This window comes from Crinia signifera, chromosome 2 (assembly GCF_055691185.1).
Source record: "Crinia signifera chromosome 2, ASM5569118v1, whole genome shotgun sequence".
NCBI lineage: Eukaryota > Metazoa > Chordata > Amphibia > Anura > Myobatrachidae > Crinia > Crinia signifera.
The window spans coordinates 262698242-262717443 of NC_139218.1; the positions used below are offsets into that span (position 1 = coordinate 262698242).

The 19202-nt window shown below is 43.4% G+C and overlaps 1 protein-coding gene across 3 annotated transcripts in view; it reads right to left on the bottom strand.

Annotated features, from left to right (window-relative positions):
• Window positions 1-308: 308 nt before the first annotated feature.
• FHL2 (four and a half LIM domains 2) overlaps window positions 309-19202 on the bottom strand; it is an 80597-nt gene continuing 61703 nt past the window's right edge. For all 3 annotated transcript variants that reach the window (XM_083174406.1, XM_083174408.1, XM_083174405.1), the window contains exons 3-6: window positions 15988-16162; window positions 15161-15330; window positions 14436-14622; window positions 309-4659 (exon numbers count right to left, since the gene is read on the bottom strand). In XM_083174406.1, coding sequence (XP_083030532.1) covers window positions 4508-4659; window positions 14436-14622; window positions 15161-15330; window positions 15988-16162 — 684 coding nt within the window. In that variant the 3' untranslated portion in view covers window positions 309-4507. The remainder of the gene's footprint in view (window positions 4660-14435; window positions 14623-15160; window positions 15331-15987; window positions 16163-19202) is intronic.

Below are 19202 nucleotides of genomic sequence, written 5' to 3' on the forward strand. Positions count from 1 at the left end.
ATATGCTAATAGGGCCGGCCGCCACCAAATAACTCTCTCTGCCCCCCGCCCACTGTCCTGGGTGTGTGCACCCAGAAAACAGTCTGTTTGCCATGGGTGCACGCACCCTGCGTATGCACATGCGCAAAAATGCACATGCGCAGAACAAAAACATCGGTCCCCGTGCGAATGCAGCTCTACTGCGAACGGACCAGAATAAGGGCCTTAATTTGCTCCAAAGTAATGTTTTGCAATTTTGTTTGAGGCTGATTATTTCAGATTGCTATCTGCAGTAGCACACATAAATAAATAAATAGCCAACTTCTTTCTTTTGAATGTTTTTATTTTTTTTTACAGAAATATAATGTAGTGCAATGTTATTACCAATGATATAATACTGACTTTGTGCCTTTTCATATGTTGCACTTCACGCCATCTATTAAATCATGCAAAAAGAAACAATCAAGAAAAACATTTACGGTGAGAGCCAACACTCAGGCTGTAGCTTCAATCATTTTCATTTAATATATGTTTATATATAATCTCTTTTTCTCCTTCTATTACAATATACTGTATAGCACTCTGGCTGCATCTACACTTCACAAGTAAAAGCTTCAGAAAAATTCCCTTATATGCAGTACCGGTGCAAAGCACCTCAGCGCCCTAGGCGGGAAGGGGGGGGATGCCCTGCCGCCGCCCACCTGGCTGCTCCGGCCACTGGCGAGTCACTCTACGGGGATGGGGTGGTGTGGGCGCCGCAGCAAGTCAGCTGTAGTGCAGGTGACTTGCTCCGCCGCATGGGCGGGCAGCATGTCAGCGGTGGTGCTTGTGACTTGCTCAGGAAATGCACGGTTCACAGACGGGAGGGGAGGGGGTGCGGGCGCCGCAGCAAGTCAGGGGTAGTGCAGGTGACTTGCTCCGGCGCACGGTCCACGGGCGGGGGAGGTCAGCAAGTCAGCGGTGGTGCGGTTAGCAGTGATGGTGGGGCCTTAACTAGCTTTACACCTGCTCCCAAATGCCGCCCTCCAGTGGCCGGCGCCCCAGGCAAATGCCTAAGGCTGCCTAGTGGTGGCACCACCCTGCTTATATGTAGCATATTAGGGCTGAGATTTATTAAATCATGGAGAGATTAAGTGGAGAGAGTTAAATAATGAACCAATCAGCTTCTGTCGTTTTACAGGCTGTGCTAGAAATGAAATGACAGAGGCTGTTTGATTGGTACTTTATATCTCTCCAAGATATGATAAATCTCTACCTAAGTATTAAAAGATTTAAAAAATATGTTACTTACAGTAGCTCAGCCTTTTTGCAGCCTAGTGAGCAGGTAAACTCTGCCCACCGACCGAACGGCCGCGCATTTCCCAGGGGAACATCGAGCGTTTATATGGGGACACCCATAAAATACTGGGCGTTCCCCTGTTGCCGACCCCTTCCCTGCACATGCGAACGTATGAGGGGGTCTGCACATGCACATATTCCTGCATTTGCAGACCCGCACAATCCGAAACGGAGCCGAATTCAGTTAAACCTGAATCAGGCCCCAAGTCTCCCCTTAGCTCAATGAGCTGGTGATTTTACAACAGTTATCTACCAAGGTAAATCCTCAGAGCAGGGTCTATTGGTGTGTGAGGAGAGGATTGCTAAACCCTATTTTAAGTCTTAGCTTAACCAACAAGCAGTAAATCCCCCTGGACATTTCTACTACTACAAGCAAATACAATGCCCAGATTTCTATAAACTCGTGACATTTCAACATGTTTATTAAGGGGTAAATGTATTACTTGGTGTTATAAGGAAGAAGTGGAATCAGAACATGTTATGTACCTATACATCTCCCCCTTAGTACTCTGCCATTACAAGTGCACTCAAAGTAATCGATTGTGTGTAAATATCTAGGTGAATACAGTATTCAATATATAAAGAGCACATTGATAGACATAATTAAACAATGCATAGTACTTAACCCTGTTTTATCTGTCATCTGCATTAACTAAACAGAACAGGCAAGTCTCCATCAAAACTGCTGGAGTTTATGATGGTCTCAACTTATCAAACTCTTTTCAAATTAATTCAATGTGGCCAGTTAGTAATGGTGCTCCAACAGCCAACAATGTGACTCTGAGCGCACACTCTGGGTGTGACTCTAAATACACACTCTGGGTGTGACTCTAAATACACACTCTGGGTGTGACTCCGAATGCACACTCTGGGTGTGACTCCGAATACACACTCTGGGTGTGACTCCGAACACACACTCTGGGTGTGACTCCGAACACACACTCTGGGTGGGACTCCGAATACACACTCTGGGTGGGACTCCGAATACACACTCTGGGTGGGACTCCGAATACACACTCTGGGTGGGACTCTAAATACACACTCTGGGTGGGACTCCGAATACACACTCTGGGTGGGACTCCGAATACACACTCTGGGTGGGACTCCGAATACACACGCTGGGTGTGACTCCGAATACACACTCTGGGTGGGACTCCGAATACACACTCTGGGTGGGACTCCGAATACACACGCTGGGTGTGACTCCGAATACACACTCTGGGTGTGACTCCGAATACACACTCTGGGTGGGACTCTGAGTACATACTCTGACCAGTTTAGTGCTCTGCTCTATATCTCACTTTTTAGAGAAAAGACAGATGGCTGGGTTCACAACCACTGCAATTTAGGACTTCTCTCGTGGATACCCACATTGTTTAATATTGGTCTAATATGAAGAAGTCATCATGGGGTGCCATTGCTATGGGGCCCAAAGGGGGGCCTAGTCCCCAAAGTACATATTAATGTACTAAGGTACTAGATTTGCCTGATAAGCAATTGGGTCTGATCCGTTGCTCAGCCTGAACAGATACTATGGTATAGAAAATTAACTGGGGAACTAGTGTAGGGCATAAAATTAATAATTGCCACAGATGTCTCTCAAGAACTATTGGGACAAGCGCCTCCTTACTATAGGGTTCACAGACAGCGCCTCCTACCCCACAGGGACTATAAATACATTTTTGTAAGAGGTGAGGCCGGGGTGTGTGTCACTGGGGCTCTCTCAGATAGCAGCAGTAAATTACTGAGGAGGGTAAATTCTCCCGTTTGCAGTGTGCTGCATTGTACATAGGAATTTGTCCTAGAAGAAGTGTGGTCACGCCTCCCAGCACCATTACTTGGCTCAACTCTTGGCGGTTGTTTCAGACCCTGTAGAGAACTGGAAGTGTAGGGGAGATGTACTGTAACTATGCCCCCTATGATGCTATAATCATGTCCGCCAATGCACATACCACAATCATTTAAATGGCAAGGGTACATAGTTTACGGCCCCATAATTCATAAGTTTTAATATTGCATCTCTATTTTACCCACAATTATGCAATATTTGTACTTTTATATATGTAGGGAGACACTGTGATGTATAGTGTATGGCTTCTACATGGCATTGGCCTCACCTCCTCCACTTCTTATTATATATCCCCTTGAACATTTTCAGCTGCAGGCCCATGAGGACCTTAATCTGGTCCTGCATGCCCCCAGCATCTGGGTCCAGCCCAACTCTCATGCAGCCCACACACGCGCCGATGCCCGCGGTGCGATGCTGTACGATAGGGTGCGCGCTCCCGCGGCACCTCATCGTACAGTACAAAAAGTATGTGCTGCACATACTTTTTGTACTAGCTTTTTCTAGCACAGCATCGCATCGCATGCACATCGTATGCACAAGGCATACGATGCGATGCTGTGTGTGCTAGTTAAGCCCACAATGCACGCTGGAATCGGTGCGTGTGTGGGCTGCATCAGCGTCCCGGTTTACAGCACGATAGCTGGTGCACACTAAGCTGGTGTTCTAGCAAAGTAAGAATGAATAAGAAAGAACATGGGTACTTATGTATTATCTGGGCCCCCATGTTAAATGCACCCCATTTTTTCATACCCCTACTATCCAATTACGCATGGAGTTGATTTTATATAGTGTGGCGAGTGCAGCGAGCCACCGTGCCCGAAGCGTGGCGAGCGCAGCGAGCCCCGCAAGGTGATGCGGTCTCATAAGAAAAACGGGAGCACAGATATTACATAAGTACCAGAACATGTTATTAAAGCGACAGGATAGCTTCAGGTGCTGTATATAAAGCCACCTATTCATAAATGCTGTAAAAAAATATATTGATTTGAAAAGAATAGGCTTGCACCATTATGTTAAGAAAGCTATGATAACAATGTGACATCACCTAAAATATGCATTCTGTCCAGAGGCTTGTACACAGTGACAAGCACTTACCTGACGTTACAAATGGATGGAAGACATTCGGTAACTTTCATACCATGGACAAATCTTTGAATGCATATTTTATTCATTTCTAATATGATTTCATTCTTTTTACTCTGTTTATGGAGCTTGTTATCAGAAATAAAAATACTGCTTGTAAATATCCATGTACTAAATTATCTACAGATAACAAATAAAATGTGTTTCCTAAGTGAAATATACACGTTATCTTTCTGCCTTTGTCTAACTGTGCGACTTTTATATATCTTTTCCACATTCAGGACACAGGATGTCATCCCTTTCTGTAAGAAATCCTCGACCCACCAAGGAGATTGCACACTTTTTACAATTAAAACAATCGCTGTGCCATTGACGTTCTTCAAAGGATATGTATTTGGTTCCTCCCAGACCTGAAAAGTAAGGACAATTATTATTTTAAAACTGGTATAATAAGATTATCATTAATTAGTAGTCCCTCAGGTTTATAGTAGTCCACCAAAGTTGTCCCCTTAGCCGTCCCCCATAGTTGACCTCTATACACTATACCGCTGGCCATCGGATGCCATTGCGAATTCGCAACATAGCGTCCCAACCAGAATGAGGGCCTTAATTTCTCTCCTAAATAGTGACCTTAAGGTTTTTAAACATATTCGCAAACATACTGTTCACCTATGTGCAGAAAATTATTGATTGTGACCAGATTGATTTAATTTCTCATCAGCAAGTTTCAAAAAAATCTTCAGACCGTCTTGGCCATCTAAAAAAAATCATGTTGTTTTGCATTTGACTAGTAACAATACACAATTGTTTTGTTTCATTGTATGGGTGTTTGTCGCTTTCATATACCAGTTTATGCACTTTTCCATCTGCACACATGATTGAGATCGTATGGTGGTGGAAATTTCATAATTTTTTAACTAACAATATTGTCCTGATCAGTAGCTTTCCGTAGGGTATATAGGTGATAATTCAGACCTGATCGCATGGGCGCAAATTTACAGTGGCCATAGTTCCCGTCATACAGTTCCAGTTCCTGCGTATCGGGAACCTGCTGTCCCTTCCTCAGGAGGTATCCTACTGCCTGAGGAAGGGACAGCAGGTTCCCAATACACGTTGCAGCAACAGACTGGAGTGTGCCATTGAATAGAGAAGGGTCCCAGTGTCGGTTTCCAGTAGGAGTACCTGGAGGTGCGGTTTTCCGGAGAACCCAGGACACCTCAAAAGAAAAAAAAGATCATTCTACAGACGCTTAGGAGTTTTACACACTTACGTTTTTATCCATATTTCATTGTTGTCAATCCATGTTTTTTTTACCATTATATTAATAAATTGATAAGTGTGACAGTATTACATTATATCCACTTTCTTATATGGTTCCATCATATATGATCATAATGGAGACCCTCTGGTAGGCGAAGAAACGTGAGATAAGGAGAGTTTTGTTTTATATTTATGTGTTCACTCTCACTTTACACACATTGGGCGAAATGTAATAGGGTAATAGGGTATGTTAAAAAAAAAAAAAAAAATCGCACCTTTAAATATCGAGGCAAAAAAGTGCGATATGGTGCGATTTCGGGCGATTTTTAGTCATGAAAATGTGCACATTTTAACCCCTTCCCGTCATTTGACGTACATTTACGTCATGGTCGGGATGTACTTCCCGACACATGGCATAAATGTACGTCATGACTTTAAAGTGTCACTGCGTCTAGAGACGCAGTGACAGAGGGACGATGTCTGCTGTCCCTGACAGCAGACATGTCCCTGCATGCCCAGGGGGGGCTGCGATGCCGCCCCCCCGTCGGCGATCGCTGTGAATGGCTGTTCAGTGTGAACAGCCATTCACAGCGTTTTCCTGTGTTACCAGCGAATCAGACGCTCGGTAACACAGGTGTCAATCACCGCCGGGCGTCAGGGGGTATGAGGGGGTCATCGGTGACGACGACACCTCACCCCACCTGCCCCCAAGGCTGTGATTGGTCCGTGGGACCCACGGACCAATCACAGCCAAGGCGCGACATTTAAACTAACGGTGACTGCGCTGCAGACGCCATTCCGGTCTGGAATTGCGTGCAGAGCGGTCACCGTGCCTATCTGCCGTGATACTGACCTGATCCTTGCAAATACTTACCTGATCCTTGCGAATACCTTACCTGATCACCTGATCACTGCTTGTAGCGTGCTGGATGCTTCCTGGATCTGACTTCTTGTGACTTCCTGCTGCTGCTGCAGTGTTATAGAGAGATAGAGAGAGATAGAGAGAGAGATAGAGAGAGATAGAGAGAGATAGAGAGATAGTGACAGAGAGTGCTATATTTTGTGTCTGCTACCCCCCCTTTTTGGGGGTGCAGGGTTTTTTTTTATATATATAACTGTCAGTGCTGCTGCTGCAGTGTCATAGAGTGATAGATAGTGATAGATAGTGAGAGATAGAGAGATAGAGAGAGATAGTGATAGAGAGTGCTATATTTTGTGTCTGCTACCCCCCCTTTTTGGGGCTGCAGGGTTTTTTTTTATATACTGTATATAACTGTCAGTGCTGCTGCTGCAGTGTCATAGAGTGATAGATAGTGATAGATAGTGAGAGATAGAGAGATAGAGAGATAGTGATAGAGAGTGCTATATTTTGTGTCTGCTACCCCCCCTTTTTGGGGCTGCAGGGTTTTTTTTTATATATATAACTGTCAGTGCTGCTGCTGCAGTGTCATAGAGTGATAGATAGTGATAGATAGTGAGAGATAGAGAGATAGAGAGATAGTGATAGAGAGTGCTATATTTTGTGTCTGCTACCCCCCCTTTTTGGGGCTGCAGGGTTTTTTTTTTATATATATAACTGTCAGTGCTGCTGCTGCAGTGTCATAGAGTGATAGATAGTGATAGATAGTGAGAGATAGAGAGATAGAGAGATAGTGATAGAGAGTGCTATATTTTGTGTCTGCTACCCCCCCTTTTTGGGGCTGCAGGTTTTTTTTTTATATACAGTATACCTGTCAGTTGCTGCCAGTTGCACTGTCAGTTGCACCAAAGGTTGTGCACCTGCTGCCCCTCACTGGTAATCAGTGTCGCATCAGTGATCACCTTGTTTTTTTTTAGGGTGCTGTGGGGTCTTTTTTTAATTTTTTTTGATCAAATTTTTTTGATCAAATTCCTGTTGCCTTTGAGCGCTGTTCAGTGACGGACGTTACTGACCAACATCTGTGCTCAATTTTTGGCGCAGGACCTTTTTTTTTTTTTTTCTGCACTACATACACACTACACACTACATACTACATTGAAATAAAGTTTGTACCCCCCCTACACTATACACGTGTTGAAACATTTCACTACCAGAAACACAAAAATAAAAATGGCATCCCAAATGTCATCCCAAATGTCATCCCAAATGTCATCCCAAATGTCATCCCAGTCATCCAGAAGAATGTATTCAGCGGAGGAGGCATATGCCATGCTTGCCTCTGACTCTGACACAGCCAGTGAGGCAAGCGGGGAATTTGAAGGATTCATCTTAAGCTCCTCTTCCTCCTCTAGTGATGAGGGACTCATCACTAGAAAGACGCCCCCGTAGAGCAGCTGAGACCCCCCCCCCAATAATTGATCTCGTATGGACCCCACCACCAGACAATTTTGAGCCCCAGGTTCCTGAGTTTTTGGCCATCCCAGGAATCCAATTTGATTCAACAGGTCTCAGAGAAATTGACTTTTTCAAATTATTTTTCTCTGATGATTTTATAAATTTAATGGTGGACCAAACTAATTTATATGCCCAGCAGTTTATTGCTCAAAACCCCACGTCATCATTTGCTAGGTGGACCCCTGTAGATGCAGTAGAGATGATGACGTTTTGGGGTCTGGTGTTTCATATGGGCATAGTAAAAAAGCCAGAAATTAGGCAATATTGGAGTACAGATGTTCTGTACAGCACCCCACTTTACCGTATGGCCATGACCCGGAATCGTTTTGAGTTAATCCTTAAATTTTTGCATTACAACGATAATGCACAGTGCCCACCCAGAGATGATCCCACCTTTGACCGGCTATTCAAAGTCAGGCCGGTCATTGATCACTTTAGTGCCAAATTTGAAGAGATGTACATCCCAGATAAATTCATTTGCATAGACGAGTCCCTTATACATTTTAAAGGAAGGGTTAAATTCCGCCAGTACCTTCCCAGTAAGAGGGCAAGGTATGGCATAAAAATGTATAAGCTGTGTGAAAGCACCTCAGGGTACACCCACAGGTTTAGGGTATATGAAGGGAAGGATTCAAGAATTGAACCGCCAGAATGCCCCCCCTCCCTCGTAGGTGTTAGTGGAAAAATTGTCTGGGATTTAGTGCACCCCTTCCTGGATAAAGGTTATCACCTCTATGTGGATAACTTTTACACCAGCATCCCCCTGTTTAAGGCCCTTGGTTCAAGAGGTACAGCAGCTTGCGGTACTGTGCGCAAGAACCAAAGAGGCCTCCCAAAAACGCACATTGCCCAAGTAATGAGAAGGGGTGAAAGCAGGGGAATATGCACCGAAAATATGTTGTTGGTCAAATATAAGGACAAGAGGGATGTCCTTATACTGACAACAATTCACGGAGACAGTACCACCTCCGTCCCTGTACGAGGTACCAGTACCCACACCTCAAAACCTAATTGTATCCTGGATTACAATAGGTACATGGGCGGAGTGGATCTTTCAGATCAGGTACTGAAGCCGTACAGTGCCCTGCGGAAAACAAAAATCTAGTACAAGAAGCTGGCCGTGTATATCATCCAGATGGCACTGTATAACGCTTACGTGCTATTCCGTTCTACCAGCCAGAGGGGGACATTTATGCACTTTCAAGAGGAAGTCATAAAGGGCCTAATATTTGGGAACCAGCAGGCAGAGGGCCCCAGTACTTCTAGTACTGGCCCCCGTATTGTACCAGGGCAGCATTTTCCTGATGAAATCCCCTCCACTGGAAAAAAGGGCAGGACACAAAAAAGGTGCAAAGTTTGCTATAAAAAGGGAATAAGAAAGCAAACTATTTTCCAGTGTGACACTTGCCCCGACAAACCCGGCCTATGTATAAAGGAGTGTTTTAAAATATACCACACATCTATGGATTATTAGGTTCATCATTTTACCGTGCTTCGGGGGTCTTGCTAATGCCACATAGCACCCACTATTCATTCCACCAGAATCTGAGCCGCAAAATCCAAAAATCACTCCTTCCCTTCTGAGTCCTGCCATGCACCCAACTGGTATTTTTTGGTCACATGTGAGGCATTGCCGTACTCGGGAGAAATTGGGGCACAGATTTTGGGGTGCTTTTTCTCCTTCATACCTTATGAAAATGAAAAATTTTGAGCCAGAACTGCATTTTTGTGTAAAAAAATGTAACTTTTCATTTTCACTGCCCAGTTGTATCAAAATTGGTGAAACCCCTGGGGGTTTGAAATGTACACTATACCCCTAGATGAATTCCCTGAGGGGTGTAGTTTGCAAAATGGGGTCACTTGTGGGGGGTTCCACTGTATTTGTGCTTCGGGGGTCTTGCTAATGCGACATAGCACCCACCAAAATTCCACCAGAATCTGAGCTGCAAAATCCAAATATCACTCCTTCCCTTCTGAGTCCTGCCATTTTTTGGTCACACATGAAGCATTGCCGTACTCGGGAGAAATTGGGGCACAGATTTTGGGGTGCTTTTTCTCCTTCATACCTTATGAAAATGAAAAATTTTGAGCCAGAACTGCATTTTTGTGTAAAAAAATGTAACTTTTCATTTTCACTGCCCAGTTGTATCAAAATTGGTGAAACCCCTGGGGGTTTGAAATGTACACTATACCCCTAGATGAATTCCCTGAGGGGTGTAGTTTGCAAAATGGGGTCACTTGTGGGGGGGTTCCACTGTATTGGTGCTTTGGGGGTCTTGCTAATGCGACATAGCACCCACCAAAATTCCACCAGAATCTGAGCTGCAAAATCCAAAAATCACTCCTTCCCTTCTGAGTCCTGCCATGCACCCAACTGGTATTTTTTGGTCACATGTGAGGCATTGCCGTACTCGGGAGAAATTGGGGCACAGATTTTGGGGTGCTTTGTCTCCTTCATTCCTTGTGAAAATGAAAAATTTTGAGCCAGAACTGCATTTTTGTGTAAAAAATGTAATTTTTCAGTTGCACAGCCCAGTTGTATCAAAATTGGTGAAACCCCTGGGGGTTTGAAATGTACACTATACCCCTAGATGAATTCCCTGAGGGGTGTAGTTTGCAAAATGGGGTCACTTGTGGGGGGGTTCCACTGTATTGGTGCTTCGGGGGTCTTGCTAATGCGACATAGCACCCACCAACATTCCACCAGAATCTGAGCTGCAAAATCCAAAAATCACTCCTTCCCTTCTGAGTCCTGCCATGCACCCAACTGGTATTTTTTGGTCACATGTGAGGCATTGCCGTACTCGGGAGAAATCGGGGCACAGATTTTGGGGTGCTTTGTCTCCTTCATTCCTTGTGAAAATGACAAATTTGGAGCCAGAACTGCATTTTTGTGTAAAAAAATTAATTTTTCATTTTCACTGCCCAGTTGTACCACAATTGGTGAAACCCCTGGGGGTTTGAAATGTACACTATACCCCTAGATGAATTCCCTGAGGGGTGTAGTTTGCAAAATGGGGTCACTTGTGGGGGTGTTCCTAACTTTTAGCATCTTATGGTGCCTAGAAACCTACATGGTGCCTAAAAAATAATCTCATAAAAAGGAGGCTCCAAAATAAAGTAGGTGCTCCTTCTATTATGAAGCCTGTGGTTTGGTCAACGTGCACACTAGGGCCACATATAGGATATTTATGAAAACAAAAGAATTGGGGGAATCAATTTTTAGTCACATTTCTCTAGTAAAATGTACTGTGTTCCTTAGAAAAATTTATTAATATTGCAAATCTGCAAAAAAAATGAAATTTTGAAATTTCACCTACACTTTGTTTTAATTCCTGTGAAACACCTAAAGGGTTAACAAACTTCCAAAATGCTGTTTTGAATACTGTGAGGGGTGCAGTTTTTGAAATGGCATCATTTATGGGGGTGTCTCACATACAAGTCCCTCAAAGTCACATCAGAACTGAACTGGTCCCTAAAAAAATCAGTGTTTGAAATTTTCTTGAAAATTTGAAAATTTGCTATTCATATTGTAAGCCTCCTAGTGTCCAAAAAAATTAAAAGGAAGTTGAAATAATGATGGAAACATAAAGTAGACATATGGTCTATGTTAGTTATTAACTATTTTGAGTGGTATGATTATTTGTCTCACAAGCAGAAAATTTAACATTTTGCAAATTGCTAAATTTTCCATTTTTTTCCGACATTTTGGTATTTTTCACAAAAAAACACAGACTGTATCGACGAAAATTTACCACTAACTTGAAGTACAATGTGTCTGGTTTCATAAAATCACAGGGACAAACATGTTGGGGTTCCCTTGTTTTACAAAACCAGCATCAGGCTTAAGGGCCGTTCCTGGTTCCCAAAATACGGGGGACAAAATGACTAGGGGTCCCCCGTATTTCAAGAACCAGCACTGGGCCCAACCAGCCAGCAGGGTAATGCCACAGCCGGGGGGAGAGATTTTATACAAGTACCCCGGCTAAAGCATTCACCCCCTGACCGGTCAGCATGGGCAGGGGTCCTGGGGGAGTGGGAACCCCCCAAAGAAGGGGTGCCCCCCCTCCAGAACTTACCTGCCCATGCTGAAGCCTGGGGCTGTCCTCAATGCCCCTGGGCGGTGGGCATCGAGCTGATAAATGGTGTAAAAAGAAAGAAAAACTATTGTATACTGCTGTGGAACTACGAGTCCCAGCAAGCCTGCACCACATGCAGGGACTTGGAAAACCACAAGTCCCAGCATGTGGGGTAATAAAGGGCCCACTTGTAGTTCCACAGTACCACAAATAGTTAAATAAATACACACACACACACACACTGACAGCAAAACTTTATTACATTTTGAGCCCATTCATTCAATACTCACCTATTTTTAAACCCTCTTTTGGGACAGAACCATGCACGGATCACAATGATCTGTGCATGGTTCTGTCAAATTCACCAACCTGGTCTAATTTTTTGGTGATTTTTGGTAACATTTACCAAAAATTGCATCCTATTACTTGTGCGAGTTAGATGCTTTCCAATGGGAAAAATCTGGATGTGAATTGAAGTGTGACTAAAAATCAGCACTTCAAAATGTGAAATTTCGCGGCAAAAAATGTGCCTTTTTTACCACGAATCGCACCCTATTACATGTGCGATTTTTGGAAAACATGCGATTTCTGCCGTTTTTGACCAAAAATCGCACATGTCTAAAAAATCGCCCCTATTACATTTCGCCCATTGTTTAAGAAGGTTTTTGTATATTAATTCACCGGGAAGGTTGTCAGCGCACAAATTCACCTTAAGGCCCCCTTACACTTGTACAACTTATTGTCCAACAAGTTGGACCTGATTGACTCGAGATTTAACCTATGTGCAAGAGGATCAATCTCTTGGTTATTCCCAATGGCACGGGATTGTGCATTGGGTCCTACACATCAGGCACATAAGATTTTGTCAGACAAGCACATCAGATATTGGCCCTTATTCAGATCTGATCGCAGTACAAATTTATTCTCAAAATGGGCAAAACCAGGTGCACTGCAGGTGGGGCAGATGTAACATGTGCAGAGAGAGTTAAATTTGGGTGTGGTGTGTTGAAACTGAAATCTAAATTGCAGCGTGAAAATATTGCAGCCAGTATTTACCCTGCACAGAAACAAAATAACTCACACAAATCTAACTCTCTCTGCACATGTTACATCTGCCCCACCTGCAGTGCACATGGTTTTGCCCATTTTGAGAACAAATTTGCACTGCGATCAGATCTGAATAAGGGCAATTGTCAGATAAATTGACCCAATCCACCTGAATGGTGGAAGAACCCCTAAAGGCTGCTTTGCATAAGCAAGGAATCAGCAGTCGGGACGCCACCACCTCAGAGTGAGGAATTGAGTCGGGAGGCTGGCAGGTTATAGCTCATTTGAGCACCACTAATCCCTTTGCCTTTCAAATGACTGAGCTTTACCTTGCATAAAATTTCTAAAGCATGCATGCTATTAACAACTAACAAACGGAGCTGTGAGAGAGCTGACTGACTGTTCTTTGCTGCTTTTGTCTGCACAAAATGATGGAGTACTAACAAATGCAATAAGTTGGATTATAAGCAACAGCTATAGTGGAAACTGCAGTAATTTTTAATCTTTATTGTTCAATACCGGCCGGTTATTTGTGTGTGAATTGTTTAATTGTAATATTAAATAATAATTTTTAATTGAACACCTGGATCAGCGCTGTCTCTAAATTTCCTTTTTCTTTTGGAACTATATTGGTCTGGTGTATAGCCCTTATTAGACCTCTTTACTGAATCTTATAACGATTCATGAGCATTTTAAGTGTTTCTAATTATAAAGTTTACATGTTAGATATATAGTTACGGCCCTGAAAGCTTCATCCAAAATTTTGTAACTTTGATGGTAGACCATATCAGGGGCACATGTACCAATGCTTCTAGATAGACGCCACAGCAGTTCATAATATTATGCCTCCTAATAATGCCATTTTCTGAACAAAGTAATGCCCTAGCTCACATTATGTCACATTGTAGGGTTGCCAAGACACATTATGCTACACACTACCCCCAATTCACATTATGACATAGAGTGGTCACAGTTCATAATTTCCCCCGGTCATATTATGTAACATTATAATGCCCACCTGTTTATTTTATACCACAATGCAATGAGCAGGTCCAGGGCAGTTCCTATATATATTGTAGACGCCAGTGTAAAAGTTTGTAAGGGCCCTTATGTACCACCCAATGGTGAAAAATAACTGCAATACATAACTGTGACAGGGACGGTGGGTCCCGCTCAGCTCTTGGCTCCATAGCAGCTGCACTCACTGCACCCATGGTGACTATGCTCTTAGACCATATCTACAATATCTGGAAGCATGTGGCTTACATTGTGCTTTGAGGTTTCCTATTTTTTATGTTGACCTTACTTACATTTAATATATGTAACCGATGTCAAATAATTGCTAATTACTCAACTGTCTGTTGTCTAAATAAAAATATCGAAAAATAATCGAAAAATATCTAAATAAATATACAAGATTACATACCGCTTATGGGGGAAGTGCATCCAGCGCATTTCTTGGCATACAAGTTGCAAAAGCAGTTGAGGCAATAGGCAAACTCGTCTCTAGAAGTAAATCGTTGCCCAGACAATGGTTTCTTGCATCCAGTACAAATAAAACACTCTTTATGCCAGGGCTGATCCCGGTAGGTGACACCTCCTGTAGTGATGGCCTAAAATAGGAAAATTCATTTACATGTGGATATATATAATAAATCTCTTGCCTCCCAACATGAGCCATTTTAGGAGGGACACACTTCTCTTTTCCTGGACTTCCCTATTAATGTATGATTGTTGTCACCTGTTGCAATCACAGAATATTGTGTCCCTCCTGGAATAGACACTATAGTTTTTTGTAATAGAGGCAGCGGAGGCTGATACCCCTGGGCTGCATCGCTGACCACATATATATGTAATATATGTACTGGCTTGTTATCCCATGATCGGCAGCACTGTGTGTGTGACAGCTGAGGTGCAGCTACCAGGACACAGCATAAGGCTTCAGTTCTCCTCCGCCCCCATACTCCCATTTTTTAGTTTCACAGGAGTCTGGCGGTGGGCTTAGAAGGAGAGTGCACTCTGCGGTTGGCACTGCTGCCCCCATCACTGAATAGAGGCTCCCAGGGGACCACCTACAACTCTTATTTTACAGTACTGTAAACACTCCCCACATCTCACAATTGTGTAACTCGTAGCATGGCTGCCACCTACCTTCTTGCACTGAATACAGTGCATTGCAAACTGCTTCTCATAACATGGAACACAAAAGTTCTGGTTCTCTTTGGGGATGAAGCTTTTAGTTCCAATTGGCTGCTGGCAGCGGGCACAGATGAAGCAGGTCTCATGCCAGCTGTTTCCCTTATATTCCATCTTGCGTGTTCCTGTGTGGCAATAAAATATTGTGGCAGTTAGGTGCTTCCTGTAGATGTTTCTTATGCCCCCATAGTGTACAGCACAGTGCTTTGTCTCTCTAGAATCCAAGTTGCTAACAACAATAGACCTGATCCAGATGTGGATGAAGGTGCTACACATAGCGCAAATACCAATGTCCAGTACTTTGCACATGTGCAGGACCCATACACATAGAAGCAACAGCCCTACACTAAGCAGCATGGGACTTGCTTGCTCTCACAATAGTAGAGGGCTCTACACTTGTTGCATACAGCGGGAACCTGCCGAGGCCCTTTAGTGCTGGGCAGACTGAGGCTTAATTATTCTTCATTGTTTTTATTTATTCCCTGAACATGAAGAATGTCTTTATCATAGGTGCCTGTAAATTGTTCACCAAACAGTACCTTATAGTTATAAAGACCTTCAGCAAAGCAACGCATCTCTAGAACAGCTCTGTTTCCTCATGAAAAGTGGCATGTGCACACGGAACACGGGTAGTCCTTTTGTCCCCGCACTCTAACTATGCACTACTAAAAAGGACAATACTAATAACAAGTTATGACAACAATTTCATTTCCCTGGTTTACAGATTATGCCCCAGTGATAGCGTTTCTGCATAATCCCCGTGATTGGCAGCAGCCTCTAACCTGGCATGATTGTTTTCTTGCACTCATTGCACTTGGATGAATATTCATTAGAGTAGCATTCAGTACAGATGAGGTGTTCATCCTTTGCGGCAAATGGCTTGTCTACCAAGGAGCGCTTGCACTGGTAGCAGTTAAAGCAGGATTCGTGCCAGTGACGATCCTTGTACGAGAGGTCCTGAAAAAGAAAATACTTTACTGAACAGGACTTGTTTTATTTTCTTTGCACAGGAATGTGTTATATACGGTAACTGACATCTAAGCATGCATGTAGTTATAGAGCTTGTCACTATTAGCAAGACTACCAATATGTCAGTCTAATGTAGGGTACACACCAGGACGACCCGCTCACGATGCATATCGTGATCGGGTCGTCAGTGTCTCGTCCGACCCGCTCACGGTGACGCGGGGGGGCACGACCCGCTCACGATGTGCACCGTGAGCGGGTCCGATCCGATGGCGACCCGTACCCGGCTGTATGGTCGTCATTGAGATCCTACCTGCAGCAGGTAGGATCTCAATAACGACCGACCGACCCGCGGGACCGCGCATCGGATCGGTATCGGTCCACACCAGGTCAGAAAAGGGCCCAATCCAGTGGCGGAAGTCTCGGAGGCAATGGAGTCATTTGCCGCCGGGCGCCATGTTTGAAGGGGACACCCGGCTGACATCCATTGCCTCTGAACTCCAGCCCCTGCGTGCCAGCAGCCAGCCAGAATATTGTATAAGAACAGCGCTGCAGTGATCAGCAGCGCTGCTCCAGGAGCTCAGTCAGTGAGAGGAGGAGACGGGACTTCCTGTCACACACAGAGCCCCTGTCTCCTCCTGACAGCCCTGCAGCCCGTCCAGCTCTCCACCCCCCACGATCTTCTGTTCATGCTATGGAAGGTAGTGTACTCTTTTGTAGTGTTTGTTAAACTATTTATGTGTATTGTGTGTGTGTGTATGTGTGTGTATCTATATAGGGCTATGTTTATGTGCATTTGTTGCTATGTGTGCATATGTTGCTGTGTGTTTACAGAGGTGTGTGTGGCTGTGTGTATACATGTGTGTGTGGTTGTGTGTATACATATGTGTGTGTGGTTGTATGTTGCTGTGTGTATACATGTGGGTGTATGTGCATATGTAGCTGTGTGTATACATGTGTTTGTGTGTGTTTGTAGCAGTGTATAATTGTGTGTTTACGGTATGTGCATATGCACTGTAGCTACTGTCTGTGTATACATATGATGTACAGTATGTGGCAGTGTGTATACATGTGGCTCTATGTATGTGGCTGTGTGTATATGTGTGTGGCTGTGTGTGTGTGTGTGTATATGTGTGTGTGCATGTGCCTCTGTGGGTGTGTCTGCATTACAGGATGGCTAACCAATAGTCTTAAGAAAGTAGGGTTTTTTTTTATTTTGGGGGGGGGGGGGGGGGGGGCAACATCACACTTCTGCCTCCGGGCATCTCTTATAAACTTACGCCACTGGCCCAATCAGCACACAATCTACATCCAATTGATCGGAATTGGATCTAGATTGTGGGGATCGGGCCCTAGTCGTCCTGGTGTGTACCCAGCAATAAGTGTCATTTTCTAGCTTGGGAAAAACATGCCTTATTTTACACATGGTTGAGTTGATGGGCAGTGGATCAACAAAGATTAGGTAAGTAAGTAAGTAAGTTTCATTTACATAGCACACTTTCTCCAACAGGACTCAAGGCGCTTTGGGACATGAACCCTGCTTATATGATGTTCAAGATATTAAACCAGTGGTTCCCAAACTTTATTGAATCAAGGCGCCGTATACTATCAGAATTTTTTTCACGGCACCCCTAGTCCAAAAGTTTCTTAATGAAAAAAAATTGTTTTAAAAAAATTATTAAGTAAATTGTGTTTATAATTCATCTTTAGGTTTCATTATATGGTGAGGGACAAGATGTGCTTCTGTTTGCCCACATGTGTTATGGTTAGCAGGTTTTGCCTGGTTTTGCCAATTACATTGACTATAATTCATTTGAATTGGTCCTGAACCACCAACCCAAGGCACCACTGCGAGTAACCAGTGCCACCCAGGGTGCCACGGCACACAGTTTGAGAACCACTGCACTAAAACCTTTAATTAGATCATAGGAGACACGTGCATAAAATATGATTTTTGGGAGCTTCTGGCCGTTTTGGGAGGGTAGGCAAGTATAGGCAGTGTTTTGTCTAGGAGAGAACTGGCCCCTAAAGTCCCTCGTGTAAGTGCCAGTGTTTGTATTTTGTACCTCCAATGTCACAAAGTGGGACTAATCCACAGCTTTTGCAATACCAGTGCCCCTATCTGCATACTGATCTACAGTTGCAGAATTGACTATCTGCTTAGTATGTATATTATAATCTATCAGATTTGTCCATCTATACTTAGGGTACTGTAATAGGCATTGGTATATTGCAGATATCAGTGAGTTGGATTAGAATATTACTGCAACAAAAAGTACAGCTTTTTGCTAAGTAGACGACTGTTCTGTACTGTGAAACACTCACTAGCTCGGTGCAGAACTCCCGCCATCTGCATGGTCTCATTTTGGTTCAGATTTCAAACAGATCAATTCATTTAGAGGAAGAGGAATTTGTACTGGCTGAGCCCCGGACCTCTGAGAACAAACAAGCCCAGCCAAAAACAGTTTAAATTGAATATCTTAATACAAACAATTCAGCCTCTGTTCAGAAACCAGTGTCCAGAATAATATTTATCCTTCAACTCAAATAAATAAAATGGAATGGAAGATTACAGCGTCCCAGTTCTCATATATGTCTTGTATGGAGATGTAGATATCAACTGTTACCACTCTTATGTAATCCAATTCATAGTTTGTATGGCTACCATCAGCAAATCTGAACAAACAGCAACTAATAGGATTAGGCTTGTAGTGTGCTACTGCCAACAATGTCAAAATAATAAAACATATGGTGTTTTTATGAGGTGAAGATCCCCTATTTCACATACACACAACTATAAATTCAGCTATGGACCTCACACAGAAAATCTACAAATAAAATAAATAGTGCTGAAAGGTACATGCAATCATCGCTTTACAAATACAGATACTATACGTAACATAACAGGTGATGTTTACAGTATTTTACCTGGATAGTCCAATAGCTTTTTTTATTACTTTAAGTGACTAGGATACATTTATGTCAACTGGAGAAGAATTCAAATGCAATAAGGCATCTACTATTTATTGCA